Here is a 16,927-nt window from a genome sequence, read left to right as displayed (position 1 = left end):
TGCTACCACAGTCCAATATTTGAAGGCAATTCAGCTGTTTTCAAGCATGAATAATTGTTGAGTGATGTGCCTTAGTAATAAAACATGATAGCATAATTCACAAGTTGTTTGGATTGTAACCCTAGAGAACAAGGAAGGCACCAATATGTTTTCAGCACCATGGACAGCACACATCTACAGACTTCCTGCAGGATATGTCCACTATTTTACAACTCAAGCCAAACCTGTTACCTCTTCAAAAGCAAATTTTTGCAAATGTAATAACAGTAATATTTTAGTAATGGAACATTCTTAACTGGGCATTTCTGAGTTTCTGTCACGTTTGAAAGTCATGTATGTGAAAGCATCAAGGAGAGAGGAGTACAAGGCTGCAAACAACTCACCTTGTCTTTGTTGGGTAAAGTCTGAGTTCTGGTAAAAGTGTCTCCTCCGTTAATACTGATCAGTTCACCATCTACAGGAGGAAACGGTCCGGGGAAAACCACTACGTCACTCTTCAGCGTGTCTGAGCTGAAACACACGTCATACTGCTGAGTAGCTTTAGAGTAAGACCAGCTCCCGTCAGGGTGGGTGGTGATCATTGGGGCGCTGTACCTGCTGAAACTGCCGTCTGTCCTGTGGCATTTGACAGCTATTAAACTGATGAGGCTCAGCAGAAAGATCAGTGACACCGACGCAATGGCGATCAGCAGATACAGGTTTAAATCAGAGAAGCTGTCCTCCTTTATGGGCACATGTCTGAACTGAGTCTGGATGTCAGCTGTGCTTTCAACCACCACCACGTCAATAGACACAGTAGCTGACAGGGAGGGTTCTCCGTTATCAGAGACCAACACCACCAAGGGGTGAGTTTTCAGGTCATTGTCACTCATTCTCCTCTTAGTCCTGATCTCTCCGGTGCTGGTTCCGATCCGGAAGAGGTTGTTTCCTTTGGGCTCAGAGAGGTGATAAGAGAGCAGCGCGTTGTATCCAGAGTCTGCGTCTACAGCCCTGATCTTTGCCACAAAGTATCCCGCTTCAGCAGAATAGGGGATGCTCTCACTGTTAACGGAGCCGTGCTCAGAATAGGGCGCGAGGATCGTGGGACTGTTGTCATTTTCATCCAGGACTAAAACGTTCACAGTCACGTTGCTGCTGAGCGGAGGAACACCAGAGTCTGTGGCCTGAACTTTAAACTGAAACGTGTTTAACTCCTCGTAGTTAAAAGACTGCAGACTGACTATGTCTCCAGTCTCTGAGTTGATTTTTAAAATTGATGAAATTGGAGTATTTCTTGGAGAATTATCTAACAATTTGTAGGTCAGTCTTGCATTACTGTTCAGATCAGGATCAAATGCATGTATTGTATAAATAGTGGAGCCCACTGGACTATTTTCTTTTACATAAACATGAATCACAGGCTCCATAAATCGAGGTGCATTATCATTGACATCAGAAACATGAACAGTGATGACCCTGATACTGGACAGAGGTGGACTTCCTTCATCAGTGGCTGTAATAGTGACGTTGTAAAGAGAAGTGTTTTCTCTGTCCAGTGGTTTATCTACCACTAATGAATAGTCATTTTTATAGTTGGACTTCAGTTTAAATGGAACAGACCCAACTACCCTACAATTAGTCACGCCATTGTTTCCTCCATCTTTATCACTCACTGTAACCAAAGCAACGATTGTCCCCAGTTCTGCATCTTCTTTTACTGGAGTCATGAGTGACGTCACAGATATTTCTGGAGCATTATCATTCACATCAATTATCTCTATCAGTAGTTTAGCATGCGCACTACGAGGAGTGGGGCCTTGATCAGTTGCTTGAACTCTAACTTCGTAAGCAGCCGTCTCTTCATAATCTAATTTGTCCTTCACTGTGATTTCTCCTGTTTCTGAATTTAGATAAAAAATATTTGATGGATCAATATTTCCTCGTTTGATCAATGAATACAGGATCTTACTGTTCATGCCTTCGTCTAAATCTGTTGCGTTTAACGTAATTACCACTGTTCCATGAGCAGTATTTTCAGGTACACGTACTTTATACAGCGATTTGCTGAAAATTGGTATATTATCATTTACATCTAATACATTAATACGTATTTGTAAAGAGCCTGATCTAGCAGGTTTACCTCCATCTACAGCCGTCAAGAGAAGTGTGATTACCGACTGTTTCTCTCGATCTAAAGCTTTCTGCAGCACTAACTCTGCAGACACTCCGTGTTCTCCACCGCTCTGCACATCAAGCGAGCAATATTCATTTTGGCTCAGCTTGTAGCTCTTCACTGAGTTACTACCTATGTCTGTGTCTTCTGCTATTGGGAGAAGATATCGTTCTCCAGTTAAAGATGATTCTGAAATGTTCAAAGAATACGTTTTTTCAATAAATGCGGGTGAATTATCGTTTATATCTAAAACATTGATCTCTATGCGGTGCGCACTCATTGGATTGTTTAAAACGGCTTGTATTTTTATCGAGCATTTAACTACACTCGGACAAAGCTCCTCTCTGTCTATCCGTTCATCAACAAAGATGTTCCCGGTCCGCAAATTGACGTCAAAATATTTCTTACTGTAACTCGAAACAACACGTAAGTCTCTGGTCGCTAGTTCCTGTAAATTGATGTTCAGATCCTTTGCAAGATTTCCCACCACGGTGCCTTTGTCCACCTCCTCAGAAATCGAGTAGGATAACTGCGAAGCCGCCCAGTTGCAAAGACAAAGAAACACAACAATGTGAATCCAGCCGCATTCATTTTGCCTTCGAAGATACATTGTTGATGCAACAAAAGACCTGAACCCAGTCGTTCATCTATATCCTCCGTACAGATACATCCGTCCAGAGAAATATTGTTGCGCGAAGCTCCTGTCCTTCTCGTCACGGCACCTTCCACGGGTGTACTAATGGCCGATGACGCGGTTTTATTTTTTCCCATGCCGGAAGGAGGAGTTTTGAAAGTACAAACACTTTCATTCATGGTCTCATGCGACATCATGTGGTGAATTATATGTATACAAATACAATCCATTGTAGGACATAGTCATATCATTTCAAGTATTGTAAATTCCATAAAGTCTGGTTTAAACATGTATTTCAATATCTAGAGTGCGACAACTTTGAAGATTATTTTTTCAATCCCTAAACAATCTGTTAATGTACAATATATCCAGAAAAAAAATGACTTCGATTTTGATTTCAGAATGTACTCTACATACTCAAACAGTCCCATCTACAGAATGAATCATGAATTAAAGAAGCGAGTATGATTCACCGCAGAATGAAATACAGAAACCAGGTATTTTCAACACATAGTCAAGAACCACGGACAGCGCCTTTTCTGACTGCATTCAATGTCAGGAGCTGTTGCAAATGTTAGATCACAGCAGAATGATGTACCAGCTACATACAACCGAGGTAGCAAAGAACCATGTTGACTGCTGATTCAATTCGGGTAAAGAACAGCTTAGACCTATTCAATCACTAATGGCCTTCTTTCAACAGACATAACAGCAGCAGGGTTTGCAGTTGAATTGCAGACAACCAGCACCACGGATAGCTCTATCTAAATTATACCAATAGTTTGGTATTCCACTGTAACATGCAAGCTGTTTACATAAAACGTAACGATTCACGTTGTACACAAATGTTTTTTTTCATATTAAAATAATGTAAATTGTGAGACTCATAAGCAGCCATGACATGACATTATATTTGTATGATATCATTATTATGTTCTACAAGCATTCATCACATATGGCCTACCTTGTCTTTGTTGGGTAAAGTCTGAGTTCTGGTAAAAGTGTCTCCTCCGTTAATACTGATCAGTTCACCATCTACAGGAGGAAACGGTCCGGGGAAAACCACTACGTCACTCTTCAGCGTGTCTGAGCTGAAACACACGTCATACTGCTGAGTAGCTTTAGAGTAAGACCAGCTCCCGTCAGGGTGGGTGGTGATCATTGGGGCGCTGTACCTGCTGAAACTGCCGTCTGTCCTGTGGCATTTGACAGCTATTAAACTGATGAGGCTCAGCAGAAAGATCAGTGACACCGACGCAATGGCGATCAGCAGATACAGGTTTAAATCAGAGAAGCTGTCCTCCTTTATGGGCACATGTCTGAACTGAGTCTGGATGTCAGCTGTGCTTTCGACCACCACCACGTCAATAGACACAGTAGCTGACAGGGAGGGTTCTCCGTTATCAGAGACCAACACCACCAAGGGGTGAGTTTTCAGGTCATTGTCACTCATTCTCCTCTTAGTCCTGATCTCTCCGGTGCTGGTTCCGATTCGGAAGAGGTTGTTTCCTTTGGGCTCAGAGAGGTGATAAGAGAGCAGCGCGTTGTATCCAGAGTCTGCGTCTACAGCCCTGATCTTTGCCACAAAGTATCCCGCTTCAGCAGAATAGGGGATGCTCTCACTGTTAACGGAGCCGTGCTCAGAATAGGGCGCGAGGATCGTGGGACTGTTGTCATTCTCATCCAGGACTAAAACGTTCACAGTCACGTTGCTGCTGAGCGGAGGAACACCAGAGTCTGTGGCCTGAACTTTAAACTGAAACGTGTTTAACTCCTCGTAGTTAAAAGACTGCAGACTGACTATGTCTCCAGTCTCTGAGTTGATGTTTAAAATTGATGAAATTGGAATATTTCTTGGAGAATTATCTAACAATTTGTAGGTCAGTCTTGCATTACTGTTCAGATCAGGATCAAATGCATGTATTGTATAAATAGTGGAGCCCACTGGACTATTTTCCTTCACATAAACATGAATCACAGGCTCTATAAATCGAGGTGCATTATCATTGACATCAGAAACATGAACAGTGATGACCCTGATACTGGACAGAGGTGGACTTCCTTCATCAGTGGCTGTAATAGTGACATTGTAAAGAGAAGTGTTTTCTCTGTCCAGTGGTTTATCTACCACTAATGAATAGTCATTTTTATAGTTGGACTTCAGTTTAAATGGAACAGACCCAACTACCCTACAATTAGTCACGCCATTGTTTCCTCCATCTTTATCACTCACTGTAACCAAAGCAACGATTGTCCCCAGTTCTGCATCTTCTTTTACTGGAGTCATGAATGACGTCACAGATATTTCTGGGGCATTATCATTCACATCAATTATCTCTATCAGTAGTTTAGCATGCGCACTACGAGGGGATAGGCCTTGATCAGTTGCTTGAACTCTAATTTCGTAAGCAGCCGTCTCTTCATAATCTAATGTGTCTTTCACTGTGATTTCTCCTGTTTCTGAATTTAGATCAAAGACATTTGATGGATCCGTATTTCCTCGTTTGATAAACGAATAAATTATCTTACTGTTCATGCCCTCGTCTAAATCTGTTGCATTTAACTTAATTACTAGTGTTCCGGGACTAGCATTTTCATTAACACGTGCCTTATAAAGAGATTTACTGAAAGTGGGTGTATTGTCATTGGCATCTAAAACATTAACAATTAACTGCAGTGTTCCCGATCTAGCAGGTTTACCTCCATCAACTGCTGTCAAGACAAGTGTAAGAACTGACTGTTTCTCTCGATCTAAAGCTTTCTGCAGCATTAACTCTGCAGACACTTCGTGTTCTCCACCGCTCTGCACATCAAGCGAGAAATACTCATTCTGGCTCAGCTTGTACGTCTTCACTGTGTTGCTTCCTATGTCCGCATCTTCTGCTATTGGGAGAAGATATCGCTCTCCCGGGGACAACGATTCTGAGATGTTAAGTAAATGTGATTGATCAATGAATACAGGCGAGTTATCATTTACATCTAAAACATTTACTTCAATACGCTGTGCATTCATTGGATTCTTTAGAACGGCCTGTAATTTCAAGGTACATTTTACCGTATTAGAACAAAACTCTTCTCTGTCTATTCTTTCGTCAGCAAAGAGGTTCCCGGTTCGCAAATTCACATCAAAGTATTTCTTCTTGTAAGCCGATACGATTTGGAGGTCCCTGCTTTCTATTTCTTCCACATTAAGGTTCAAATCCTTTGCGATGTTCCCCACCACGGTGCCTTTGTTCACCTCCTCGGAAATTGAGTAAGATATCTGAGAGACGGACCAGTCACAAAGACAAAGCAGCGCAACAATATGAATCCAGGCATGTTCCTTTTGTCGTCGCACATACATCCTTGGTGCAATAAAAGAGCTGAACCGAGTCAATCATCAATCCTTTGTATTAGTAAGTCCTTCAAAAGCAAATTGCTCCGTTTTTAAGATCCAGCCTATCTCGTTGCAACACCACCGAGTGCCGAATTGACCGATGACGATTTCATTTTTACCATCAATGGAGGAGGAGTCTTGGATAAACGGGGCCATTTCAATCTATGGTCTCCGGCGACATCATGTGGTGAATGATGGGTAAGTTCTATGCTTGGTCAGTTAAATTAACATGTATTTCTCCACACATAATGTTAGGGGATCCAAATTCAGTCTAACATCGCATGATGATTGACCTCAAATCATGAACCATTAGTTACAATGTCATCACGTATACACGTTTCATTACCAATGTTTAACATTTAATTAAATGCTGCAACAACCATCCACTGATGGGCATTTCCAAAGCCAGACAAGCCACCACAAAGTTAAAATACTGCAATGATCCAGAAAAACCAACAATCACTAAAATATTTACTCGTGGAATTGAAATACAATATAAAGTCCTTTTACTGAAAGATAAGCTTACAATGATACTAAAAATGTGCTTCTTTCGTAGAAGGGCGCAGAAACCATTACAAGCCTCACTTCAGCACCACCGAGAGCGCCATTTAACAACATGTTAATTTCGTAAGAGCTATTTTCAGTTTACTGTTAAAATAATGTTTGAGAGTAGAATGGCAGTGAAACCAAAGATTGTTTGAGCACAATGGCGAGGCTGTCTCAATATAAGCAACGTGCTGCTGAGGTCACGTTGCCCTGTACTGTTGAGCATTTTCCAGAGGGCATTGAAGAGCGGGTTGGCGGCACATTGGCGTTAAAGCCTGGGGTTGCAAAAACTAGCACCATGGTAAGCGCTGTTTGAACTCAGACTAAATCGTTTTAAAGTGAACCTCCGTGAATGTGAATAAAAAAAACACTTAAGAGATTATCAAACGATTTCCTCTTTACTTTGCCACATTGTCTGATAAGACACAAACTAACAACTTGGCCATCTGAATGCTTAGACCAAGATGTTGTGTAAAGTAGTACCCTAAAATACTTTTTGTTCCGTGTGCTGTGAGGAGAGTAGCTTGAAGACGAGTGCAAGCAAATTGTAACAAATTCTTAAAGAACGAGTTATGTTGCTAATGTTCTTTTTAGTGAAGTAACTTGATCTCCATGAAATACAAGAACTCCCATAAAGTCTGATCGTGCGTTCATGAACAGTGATAATAGTTGTACTTTAACAGATGAAAAAAAGTGTTGTTGCTTATAGCTGACACTTTGATTGACTCCATATTCATACATGCTTGCATACAACCTTATATCACAGTACATGGCTCATATGAAGTCAAATAGTACATTTGGATTTCAGCTGAAGTTGTTTTCATCCCAAATCTATTATTGAAACGTTACATGCAAAGTATAGCCTACCTTGTCTTTGTTGGGTAAAGTCTGAGTTCTGGTAAAAGTGTCTCCTCCGTTAATACTGATCAGTTCACCATCTACAGGAGGAAACGGTCCGGGGAAAACCACTACGTCACTCTTCAGCGTGTCTGAGCTGAAACACACGTCATACTGCTGAGTAGCTTTAGAGTAAGACCAGCTCCCGTCAGGGTGGGTGGTGATCATTGGGGCGCTGTACCTGCTGAAACTACCGTCTGTCCTGTGGCATTTGACAGCTATTAAACTGATGAGGCTCAGCAGAAAGATCAGTGACACCGACGCAATGGCGATCAGCAGATACAGGTTTAAATCAGAGAAGCTGTCCTCCTTTATGGGCACATGTCTGAACTGAGTCTGAATGTCAGCTGTGCTTTCAACCACCACCACGTCAATAGACACAGTAGCTGACAGGGAGGGTTCTCCGTTATCAGAGACCAACACCACCAAGGGGTGAGTTTTCAGGTCATTGTCACTCATTCTCCTCTTAGTCCTGATCTCTCCGGTGCTGGTTCCGATTCGGAAGAGGTTGTTTCCTTTGGGTTCAGAGAGGTGATAAGAGAGCAGCGCGTTGTATCCAGAGTCTGCGTCTACAGCCCTGATCTTTGCCACAAAGTATCCCGCTTCAGCAGAATAGGGGATGCTCTCACTGTTAACGGAGCCGTGCTCAGAATAGGGCGCGAGGATCGAGGGACTGTTGTCATTCTCATCCAGGACTAAAACGTTCACAGTCACGTTGCTGCTGAGCGGAGGAACACCGGAGTCTGTGGCCTGAACTTTAAACTGAATCGTGTTTAACTCCTCGTAGTTAAAAGACTGCAGACTGACTATGTCTCCAGTCTCTGAGTTGATGTTTAAAATTGATGAAATTGGAATATTTCTTGGAGAATTATCTAACAATTTGTAGGTCAGTCTTGCATTACTGTTCAGATCAGGATCAAATGCATGTATTGTATAAATAATGGAGCCCACTGGACTATTTTCTTTCACATAAACATGAATCACAGGCTCCATAAATCGAGGTGCATTATCATTGACATCAGAAACATGAACAGTGATGACCCTGATACTGGACAGAGGTGGACTTCCTTCATCAGTGGCTGTAATAGTGACATTGTAAAGAGAAGTGTTTTCTCTGTCCAGTGGTCCATCTACTACTAATGAATAGTCATTTTTGTAGTTGGACTTCAGTTTAAATGGAACAGACCCAACTACCCTACAATTAGTCACGCCATTGTTTCCTCCATCTTTATCACTCACTGTAACCAAAGCAACGATTGTCCCCAGTTCTGCATCTTCTTTTACTGGAGTCAAGAGTGACGTCACAGATATTTCTGGGGCATTATCATTCACATCAATTATCTCTATCAGTAGTTTAGCATGCGCACTACGAGGAGTGTTGCCTTGATCAGTTGCTTGAACTCTAACTTCGTAAGCAGCCGTCTCTTCATAATCTAATGTGTCCTTCACTGTGATTTCTCCTGTTTCTGAATTTAGATCGAAATCATTTGTTGGATCAATATTTCCTCGTTTGATTAATGAATACAGGATCTTACTGTTCATGCCCTCGTCTAAATCCGTTGCATTTAACTTAATTATCACTGTTCCATGTGCAGTATTTTCACGCACACGTACTTTATACAGCGATTTGCTGAATATTGGTGTATTATCATTTGCATCAATTACATTTACATTTATCTGCAGTGTTCCCGATCTAGCAGGTTTACCTCCATCTACAGCCGTCAAGACAAGTGTGATCACCGACTGTTTCTCTCGATCTAAAGCTTTCTGCAGCACTAACTCAGCAGACACTCCGTGTTCTCCACCGCTCTGCACATCAAGCGAGAAATACTCATTTTGGCTCAGCTTGTAGCTCTTTACTGCGTTACTGCCTATGTCTGCGTCTACTGCTATTGGGAGAAGATATTGTTCTCCCGGTGACATTGATTCAGAGATGTTAAACGAATACGACTTGTCAATGAATTCTGGCGAGTTGTCATTTATATCTAAAACGCTGACCTCGATTCGGTGTACATTCATAGGATTGCTTAAAACAGCCTGTATTCTCAGGAAGCATTGTGCCGTGTTCGGACAAATCTCCTCTCTGTCAATCCTCTCGTCAACAAAGATGTTCCCGGTCCGTAGATTCACGTTAAAATATGTCTTACTGTAACTCGAAACAATACGTAGATCCCTGGTTTCTAGATCTTGTACATTCAAGTTGAGATCCTTTGCGATATTCCCCACCACGGTGCCTTTGTTCACCTCCTCGGAAATGGAGTAAGATAATTGCGAGGCAGACCAGTCACAAAGACACAGCAGTGCAACAATATGAATCCAAGCATATTCCTCGCTTCCCATCGTGGTACGATAATCACTGAGTCCCGCTTATCCTGTATTTCCAGTGTATGTATCCGTCATAAACACGATTCTCCGAACAGCAGCAGCCCTTCTCCCCACAGTACAATACCAGTGTCTCTCTTCACTGATGGTCAATGACGGTTTTAGGTTTCCCGTGCAGGGAGGAGTTTTACACAAATTGCAACAATCATATCTGTGGTCTCCAGCGACATCGTGTGGTAAATGACAGATACGTCAACATGAATAGGAGTAACTCTTATCCCAAAGATCTTTTGTAGAATAAAATATCTGATATTTAAATATTTGGCACACAAATTGACTTCCCTATGAACTAAACATTTAAGATAATTTCGAATAACATAATCCTGTCCCTTTTCCGATGTAAATTGGTAAATGAAATGAGCCATTTCATGTTACAACAGAGTCCCAGCCATGTAGTGTATCACAAAAGAGCAAATTCCATTTTTAGGCAATGTCAGCCAAAATGTAACTTGATATAATTCGTTAGTTTATAAGTCACCCAACAAATCCCATAATGAATACAAAGAACAACATGGTTTAACAAAATAAGTATCCAGAGAGTTTACATAATCTAAACTTTGCAGGGAATAAATTCAGCACCACGGAGAGCGCTGTACTCTCAGACTATAAACTGCATGGATCTAGTGAACTGATGAGTTGCTTGGAGCCGATATTAAACCTGCTTAAGACCGCCATCAGGATGTTAAAAAAATAACAAATATGAGTATACGCTCTGTGATTCAGGTCTTAAAAAATCGGTAGCTGAATAGCTGAATGGAACTATAATATAGGCTCACGTGAACGGCTGAAGTCGAATGTCAACTGGCGAGCTATTACTAATACTTGTATTACTTTGTTTTGAGGTTCTGTTGACCTGTTTATGCAGAATAATCATGTAACAAAATATGTAAATCATGGCGATTGGAAACTGAAAAACACATACCTTGTCTTTGTTGGGTAAAGTCTGAGTTCTGGTAAAAGTGTCTCCTCCGTTAATACTGATCAGTTCACCATCTACAGGAGGAAACGGTCCGGGGAAAACCACTACGTCACTCTTCAGCGTGTCTGAGCTGAAACACACGTCATACTGCTGAGTAGCTTTAGAGTAAGACCAGCTCCCGTCAGGGTGGGTGGTGATCATTGGGGCGCTGTACCTGCTGAAACTGCCGTCTGTCCTGTGGCATTTGACAGCTATTAAACTGATGAGGCTCAGCAGAAAGATCAGTGACACCGACGCAATGGCGATCAGCAGATACAGGTTTAAATCAGAGAAGCTGTCCTCCTTTATGGGCACATGTCTGAACTGAGTCTGGATGTCAGCTGTGCTCTCAACCACCACCACGTCAATAGACACAGTAGCTGACAGGGAGGGTTCTCCGTTATCAGAGACCAACACCACCAAGGGGTGAGTTTTCAGGTCATTGTCACTCATTCTCCTCTTAGTCCTGATCTCTCCGGTGCTGGTTCCGATCCGGAAGAGGTTGTTTCCTTTGGGCTCAGAGAGGTGATAAGAGAGCAGCGCGTTGTATCCAGAGTCTGCGTCTACAGCCCTGATCTTTGCCACAAAGTATCCCGCTTCAGCAGAATAGGGGATGCTCTCACTGTTAACGGAGCCGTGCTCAGAATAGGGCGCGAGGATCGTGGGACTGTTGTCATTCTCATCCAGGACTAAAACGTTCACAGTCACGTTGCTGCTGAGCGGAGGAACACCAGAGTCTGTGGCCTGAACTTTAAACTGAAACGATTTTAGCTCCTCGTAGTTAAAAGACTGCAGACTGACTATGTCTCCAGTCTCTGAGTTGATGTTTACAACTGATGAAATTGGAAAGTTTTTTGGATAATTATCTATTAATGAATAGGTCAATTTAGCATTTTCATTTGCATCTGCATCTTGTGCAGTTGTTCTTGTCACAATCTCTCCCACTTTACTATTCTCTTTCACGTAAATATATACATTGGCTTCTGGGAAATGAGGCGCGTTGTCGTTAATATCAGAAATGTGCACAGTGATTACAGCAGTGGTAGAAAGAGGCGGACTACCTTCATCCGTAGCAGCAATGCTTACATTGTAATGTGTTACAAGCTCTCTGTCAAGGAGACCGTCAACTATCAGAGAGTAATAGTTTTTGTAATTTGACGTTAATGTAAAAGGGACGGAGTCTATCATTTTACAAGTGGTAAGGCCGTTTTTCCCTCCATCTTTATCAGTCACAGTCACCAATGCAACAACTGTTCCAATTTCAGCATTTTCCTTTACTGGACTCATTAGTGAAGTTATGGAGATTTCTGGTGCATTGTCGTTGACATCGACAACCTCTACCAGTACTTTAGAATAACCACTGCGAGGGGACGCGCCTTGGTCTGTTGCTCGTATTCGTAATTCATATGCATTGCTGTCCTCGTAATCCAAATTAGCATTCACTGTGATTTCACCGCTTTCAGGGCTAACAAGGAATTTTTCTGGAGAGTTTGTATTTCCTCTTTTCATTAAAGCATATTTGATGTCTGAATTAAGACCTTCGTCTAAATCAGTTGCATTTAGTTGCAGTATTGTTGTACCTATGGGTGCATTTTCGCTGACTTTTACTTTATACAGCGGCTTGCTAAACGACGGCGTGTTATCATTAACATCTATCACATTCACAAGAATCTGCATAGTGCCAGACCTTGCAGGTTTTCCTCCGTCTACAGCGGTTAATGTTAATGTAATAGTGGGTTGCTTCTCACGGTCTAAAGCTTTCTGCAGCACTAACTCAGCGGACGCACTGTCCCCTCCGCTACTCACATCTATGGAGAAATGCTCGTTCGGACTTAACTTGTAGGTTTTCACTGAATTACTGCCGGTGTCTGCATCCTGAGCTATTGGGAGCGGATACCTCTCTCCCGTTGAAGAAGACTCGGAGATATTAAACACATGGGTTTGCTCGAGGAATGATGGTGCGTTGTCATTGATGTCAACAATAGTGACCTCAATGCGATAAATATTCATGGGATGACTCAATAGTCCCTCTATATTTAAGGAACACTTCGGTAAATTCGGACAAAGCTCTTCACGGTCTATCCTGTCGGTAACAACCAAAACCCCTGTTCTTAAATTGGCCTCGAAATATTTCTTACTGTATCCCGATACAATCCGAAATCCCCGTTCCTCCAGTTGCTGTGTATGGATGTTTAAATCCTTTGCGAGATTTCCCACCGCTGTGCCTTTGTCCACCTCCTCTGAAACTGAGTAGGAAATCTGAGCTGCGGACCAGTCAGATACACAAAGAAGAATGGCGCACAACATCCATTCAGCCACTCTATTCTGTTGACGACTCATCCTTTTTGTTTAGAGGAGAAAATCAGACAAACAAACGTCATTTAGCCACGAAAACGGGAAAATATCCACAAGACAGCCAAGCTCTCTTCATTTATGGACCATCTTTCAAGACGACGTGCTTAACTAACCCAGCCCCCACGAAACATGCAGGCTGTTTCTTATTTCACAGACAGCGGAGGAGGAGTTTTACGTCATTAATAAACACGATTGAATGTGTGGTCTCGAGCGACATCTTGTGTTCCTTTGATAGACCGCAGTGGGCTCTTTACTATCCACGCCCCATGAGTTAGTGTGTTTTCTTAAAAGATACACAACAAAATGTGTGATGATCGATTCTGGGAAGCAGTATATTTGTTTATTGCCAAAACAAAAATACTGATAACAGCGAAAGAAGCCAAATAGTTCCAGACTAAATTAATCAGAGAAGAATGCTTTAACTGGAAAGAGAGACAATAATATATTGATGATTGTAAGGTAGAAAAAGGTTAAGTAAATGACTGATTATATGAGTTTTCCTAGCTGTTGCTGTTTAACACATTTATATCTGGTTTGAATGTTATGGACATATTTAATGTGCTTCCACCACAAAAAAATACAAAACAAAGCCGTTTTACAAACAAGCTGGCCGGACTTTTAGTATTGTTCTTGATATCTACAATGTTTAACCTCTAGACCCATATATGTCTAAAAATGTTTTATTCAGCTTTATAAAAAAAACGTTTTTTCTTCTTCTTCTTTTTCCAAATGTGAAGACCCGCTGACAAGCTATACCACGTGTACCAGTTAGCCACAAGTACATGAAGTCAAGAATGTGCCGCAAAGACTGAGGAATGCAGAGACATTTCAGCACCACGGAGAGCGCCTTTCACATTGAGCAGTATAAGATGCCTTAAAAACTGTGGATGTATGCAATCTATCAAGCTTCTTATTTTGCCAGAGTGTTAACATTAATTTGCTACTACCTATGATGAACAGAAGCTACACGTGAACAACAAAATTCACTGACTGACAATATTTATTCTTTATGGCTCTTACCTTGTCTTTGTTGGGTAAAGTCTGAGTTCTGGTAAAAGTGTCTCCTCCGTTAATACTGATCAGTTCACCATCTACAGGAGGAAACGGTCCGGGGAAAACCACTACGTCACTCTTCAGCGTGTCTGAGCTGAAACACACGTCATACTGCTGAGTAGCTTTAGAGTAAGACCAGCTCCCGTCAGGGTGGGTGGTGATCATTGGGGCGCTGTACCTGCTGAAACTGCCGTCTGTCCTGTGGCATTTGACAGCTATTAAACTGATGAGGCTCAGCAGAAAGATCAGTGACACCGACGCAATGGCGATCAGCAGATACAGGTTTAAATCAGAGAAGCTGTCCTCCTTTATGGGCACATGTCTGAACTGAGTCTGGATGTCAGCTGTGCTTTCAACCACCACCACGTCAATAGACACAGTAGCTGACAGGGAGGGTTCTCCGTTATCAGAGACCAACACCACCAAGGGGTGAGTTTTCAGGTCATTGTCACTCATTCTCCTCTTAGTCCTGATCTCTCCGGTGCTGGTTCCGATCCGGAAGAGGTTGTTTCCTTTGGGCTCAGAGAGGTGATAAGAGAGCAGCGCGTTGTATCCAGAGTCTGCGTCTACAGCCCTGATCTTTGCCACAAAGTATCCCGCTTCAGCAGAATAGGGGATGCTCTCACTGTTAACGGAGCCGTGCTCAGAATAGGGCGCGAGGATCGTGGGACTGTTGTCATTCTCATCCAGGACTAAAACGTTCACAGTCACGTTGCTGCTGAGCGGAGGAACACCAGAGTCTGTGGCCTGAACTTTAAACTGAAACGTGTTTAACTCCTCGTAGTTAAAAGACTGCAGACTGACTATGTTTCCGGTCTCAGAGTTGATATTTACCATTGTGGACACGGGGACTGAGTTACTATTACTGTCTAAAAAGGAATATCTAACCTGGCCATTCTTTTCAATGTCAGCATCCGATGCAGATATCGTTTTAATAACTACCCCAACTGCACTGTTTTCTGTCACGTAAATATTCACCACATGTTCTGAGAAACGAGGTGAGTTATCATTTACATCAGAAATATGAACAGTAATAACACTGGTGTTTGAGAGAGGAGGAGTCCCTTCATCGATAGCCGAAATTGTGACGTTGTAGCGGGAGGTAATTTCTCTGTCAAGAGCCCCGTCAACAACTAGAGAGTAATAGTTTTTGTAGTTTGTCTCTAGTTTAAAGGGAACCTTATTCAATATTTTACATTTAACTTCACCATTTCGACCGCCATCACTGTCTAGAACGGAAACGAGTGCAATAGCAGTACCTACGTCAGTGTCCTCCTTTACGGTATCGAACAGTGACGTCACAGTGATCTCGGGAGCATTGTCATTTACATCAATTACTTCTACCAGCACTTTACAGTGTGCAGACATCGGTGGCTGAGCCTTATCGTTTGCTTCTGCGCGGATTTCGAACGCATTATATTCCTCATAATCGACATCAGCTTTGACTATTATCGCACCCGTCATGGGATCAATATGAAAAATCTCTAATATATGATCCTGCCCTTTACTTCTTAATGAATAGACTATCTCACCGTTAATCCCCTCGTCTGCGTCGGTTGCGTTCAGTGTTATCACAGTTGTCCCGATTGGCGTGTTTTCAAATATACGAGTTTTGTACAAGGGATTGCTAAACACTGGAGTGTTATCATTAATGTCTAAAACGTGGATAATGACCTGTGACGTGCCAGATCTCGGCGGAGTCCCTCCATCTATAGCAGTCACAGTGAGATGTATCACAGGCTGTTTCTCTCGATCCAGTGTTTTCTCTAAAACTAACTCTGCATACATGCTTTCTCCTTCTTTGATTGTAGCGAGAGAAAAATATTCATTTGGTGTTAATTTAAACGCATTAACCATATTCTTACCTACATCTGCATCGATGGCCTCCGACAAAGCAAATTTAATTCCAGGCAGAGTATTCTCTGCTATTTCTATAGTTTGAGACGTTTCCGTGAATGACGGGTCGTTGTCGTTAACATCTAGTATATTTATTTCTAAGCGATACAGCTTCAAAGGACTGTTTATCACCGCTTCCACACTGACTGTGCATTTCGGTGCCTTTGCACACAGCTCTTCTCGGTCTATTCTCTCATTAACGTAGAGAACACCAGTCTTTACATTTACCTCGAAATATTTTCTTTTTGATCCAGTGACAATCTGAAACATACGGGACTCCAAATCCTGAAGGCTGAGGTTTAGATCCTTTGCGATATTTCCTACAGATGTCCCCGGATTCAATTCCTCGAACACGGAATACGCAAGCTGTCCAGACTCCGCTTCCCAGCAACACCCCAGCAGCACAAGCACCAGACATGAAACAATAGACGTCCTCATTGGTGCAGACATAATTCCATTTGGCGATTCAAACGCACATCCAAAGCAAGGAAACCCCTTCGCAAATGTTACAACTATTAAAAAATACAACTTCTATATTGTGCTATATATATATATATATATATTGTACACATGGACGAAACCGATCTCCCTTCTGTCCTTTCGCTCTCTCTTTGTGACAAAGCCTGGAGAAGCCTCATCGTCACCTAAAACTGGGAGGAGCATGAAACTACTACGTAT

General features: G+C 42.1%; 5 protein-coding genes and 1 pseudogene across 15 annotated transcripts in view; all 6 read right to left on the bottom strand.

Annotated features, from left to right (window-relative positions):
- Positions 1-16,927, bottom strand: part of LOC137875490 (protocadherin alpha-C2-like) — a 161,559-nt gene that overhangs the window by 47,067 nt on the left and 97,565 nt on the right. The window lies entirely within an intron of this gene.
- Positions 98-2,830, bottom strand: LOC137875766 (protocadherin alpha-2-like). The gene is made up of 2 exons (XM_068715275.1): positions 384-2,830; positions 98-121 (listed from the first exon to the last, which is right to left on the bottom strand). Exons 1-2 carry the CDS (start codon positions 2,760-2,762, stop codon positions 98-100), a joined length of 2,403 nt encoding a protein of 800 aa, XP_068571376.1. The 5' UTR covers positions 2,763-2,830.
- On the bottom strand, positions 3,736-6,242 carry LOC137875765 (protocadherin alpha-2-like). The gene has a single exon (XM_068715274.1). The coding sequence runs from the start codon at positions 6,127-6,129 to the stop codon at positions 3,736-3,738; it is 2,394 nt and encodes a 797-aa protein (XP_068571375.1). The 5' UTR covers positions 6,130-6,242.
- On the bottom strand, positions 7,543-9,945 carry LOC137875764 (protocadherin alpha-2-like). The gene has a single exon (XM_068715273.1). It carries the CDS (start codon positions 9,943-9,945, stop codon positions 7,543-7,545), a length of 2,403 nt encoding a protein of 800 aa, XP_068571374.1.
- Positions 10,760-13,408, bottom strand: LOC137875763 (protocadherin alpha-8-like). Its single transcript, XM_068715271.1, has one exon. It carries the CDS (start codon positions 13,283-13,285, stop codon positions 10,760-10,762), a length of 2,526 nt encoding a protein of 841 aa, XP_068571372.1. The 5' UTR covers positions 13,286-13,408.
- Positions 14,264-16,927, bottom strand: LOC137875762 (protocadherin alpha-10 pseudogene; annotated as a pseudogene).

Source organism: Cebidichthys violaceus, unplaced genomic scaffold (genome assembly GCF_023349555.1).
Source record: "Cebidichthys violaceus isolate CVI_PGR_0920_01 unplaced genomic scaffold, fCebVio1.0.p SCAF_2, whole genome shotgun sequence".
NCBI lineage: Eukaryota > Metazoa > Chordata > Actinopteri > Perciformes > Stichaeidae > Cebidichthys > Cebidichthys violaceus.
Note: the sequence above shows the minus strand (reverse complement) of the source record. Positions and strands in the feature narration are given on the sequence as shown.

What these genes read in the sequence shown, in the direction of transcription:
- LOC137875766 (XM_068715275.1), bottom strand. Translation starts at nt 2,762, where the DNA reads ATGTATCTTCGAAGGCAAAATGAATGCGGCTGGATTCACATTGTTGTG. An exon ending in CTTTACCCAACAAAGACAAG is followed by an intron (nt 122 to 383) that starts GTGAGTTGTTTG and finishes CTTGTTCTCTAG; the next exon opens with GGTTACAATCCAAACAACTT.
- LOC137875765 (XM_068715274.1), bottom strand. Translation starts at nt 6,129, where the DNA reads ATGTATGTGCGACGACAAAAGGAACATGCCTGGATTCATATTGTTGCG.
- LOC137875764 (XM_068715273.1), bottom strand. Translation starts at nt 9,945, where the DNA reads ATGGGAAGCGAGGAATATGCTTGGATTCATATTGTTGCACTGCTGTGT.
- LOC137875763 (XM_068715271.1), bottom strand. Translation starts at nt 13,285, where the DNA reads ATGAGTCGTCAACAGAATAGAGTGGCTGAATGGATGTTGTGCGCCATT.